Genomic DNA, 2,154 nt, shown 5'->3' with positions numbered 1-2,154 from the left:
TGTCTGTCACCCCTTTCCCGTCTCTCTCCAGTCTATCTCAGTCTCCCTCTCTCTTTGCTCTCAGTTTGTCTTTATAAATATATTTTTGTTGGGTGTGTGTGTGCGTGCGTGCGTGTGTGTGCTGCTCTCTACAGGGCACTCGTGGTTTGACAGCCCTATTACTTGTCCCTACTTCATTAGCGCAGACATACTCCTAGTCAGAGGCCAGATAACCACATCAGTATTGATAGATCCACTTTTTTAATACAATCCATGATTAACATATTAGTTATACATTCACTACAACACATTTGTTACTAATGGATACCACAAGATTATTTGACTTTCGGACTATAGAGCTCACCAGTTTTTAGTCCTAAAACCCGGAAATGAGTTCCCTCTGGTTCGTTCAGACATTCCTATGGGGAAAATTAAGGAGGAAAGAATTGAGTTTTGGGATAAATGCCGAAATATAAGGTTTGAGGTTAACAGGCTTAGGAGATTTTATATGTTTTGTTCTATGAGATCATATATTTTTATCTAAATGCTTCAAAATTCACAAAAAATTATGTTAGTTAATGAAGATTATTTCATAGAACAAAACATAAAATCTCCTAAGCCTGTGTTCACCTTATTTTTAGCATTTTTCTAAAAACCCTACAAAAACTCCATTCATTTTCCCATAGGCTTTGTCCAATACAAAAAGACAGTATTCATATTCCTCTCTATGTGCATGTGTGTTTGTCAGTGGTTAAAGTGCTTAAGTAAATATACTTTGAAGTACAACTTAAGTAGATTTTTTGGGTATCTATACTTTACTATTTATATTTTTGACTACTTCACTTCACTACATTCCTAAAGAAAATAATGTACTTTTTACTCCATACATTTTCCTTTTGAATGCTTAGCAGAACAGAACAATTGTCAAATTCACGCACTTAGCCTCTGATCTGGCAGACTCACTAAACACACGTGCTTCATTTATAAATTATATCTGAGGGTTGGAGTGTGCCACTGGCTATCTGTAAATTAAAAATTAAAAAAATGGTGCAGTCTTGTTTGTTAGTATAAGGAATTTGAAATGATTTATACTTTTACTTTTGATACTTAAGTATATTTTAGCAATTACATTTAGTTTTGATACTAAAGTATATTTAAAACCAAATACTTTTAGACTTTTACTCAAGTAGTATTTTACTGGGTGACTTTCACTTTTACTTGAGTCATTCCCTATTAAGATATCCTTACTTTTGCTCAAGTATGACAATTAGGTACTTTTCCACCACTGGTGTTTGTATATGGCGTGTGAATATACATTGGGTTAGTTGGCCGTGGGGTTGTTGATGACGAAGCTCTGCTGTTGGAGCTGGGCGGTCCAGTCTTCCTCGATGTATTTATGGTAGGGGTCGTTAGAATGCTCACGCCGCTTCGACTTCACCGTGCTCACCAGGATCGCCACGACGATGAAGGCAAACATTCCGATCATCACTATCAGATACCATATGACGTTCTTGAAGTTTTCCTCTGCCAGAGTGTTGTCCAGAGCCTGTTCTGCCTTCGAGGAGTTCCGGCTCCAGTTGTCAAGATACTGGCCCAGGGCACGGGTCAGAGAGTCCTCCAGGTGGAGGGTCATGTTTGACCAATTAGGCAGCATGATCACCTGGTGGGCAGGGTAAAGCGAGTGAATTTGATCAGTGACAGAGGTGAAGATATTGACATTGTACTGTCTTCTGTGATCTGTGCACTGAATCTGCATATAACAATACACTAACATACACAGACAATACCATATATACAGAATCAGACAGTGAACCTTCATATTGTATTTACAGAATCAGACAGTGAACCTTCATACTGTATTTACAGAATCAGACAGTGAACCTTCATACTGTATTTACAGAATCAGACAGTGAACCTTCATACTGTATATACATAATTAGACAGTGAACCCATACCGCCCAGTTATGACTTAAACAAGAAAACATCTGACCTGTTCAGGGTTTCCTGTATCGCTCCAGGGAGGTTGAGAAGATGTTACAATCACAGGCGTCGAGATAGAGGCAAGGTCCTGGAGGAGGGAAGTAGGACGAGAAAGAGACAAATACCACACAATCGACCAACTAACCAGCCAACCTCAGCCTAGGACAGACAGACAGGTACAAAAAGAAACACTGC

At 38.8% G+C, this 2,154-nt stretch overlaps 1 protein-coding gene across 1 annotated transcript; it reads right to left on the bottom strand.

Moving 5' to 3' along the window:
- Positions 1–221: 221 nt before the first annotated feature.
- LOC106582050 (potassium voltage-gated channel subfamily E member 2) lies at positions 222–2,154 on the bottom strand. The gene is made up of 2 exons (XM_014164742.2): positions 1,970–2,154; positions 222–1,639 (listed from the first exon to the last, which is right to left on the bottom strand). The coding sequence occupies exon 2, from the start codon at positions 1,631–1,633 to the stop codon at positions 1,301–1,303; it is 333 nt and encodes a 110-aa protein (XP_014020217.1). The 5' UTR covers positions 1,634–1,639; positions 1,970–2,154; the 3' UTR covers positions 222–1,300.

This window comes from Salmo salar, chromosome ssa21 (genome assembly GCF_905237065.1).
Source record: "Salmo salar chromosome ssa21, Ssal_v3.1, whole genome shotgun sequence".
Lineage (NCBI taxonomy): Eukaryota > Metazoa > Chordata > Actinopteri > Salmoniformes > Salmonidae > Salmo > Salmo salar.
Note: the sequence above shows the minus strand (reverse complement) of the source record. Positions and strands in the feature narration are given on the sequence as shown.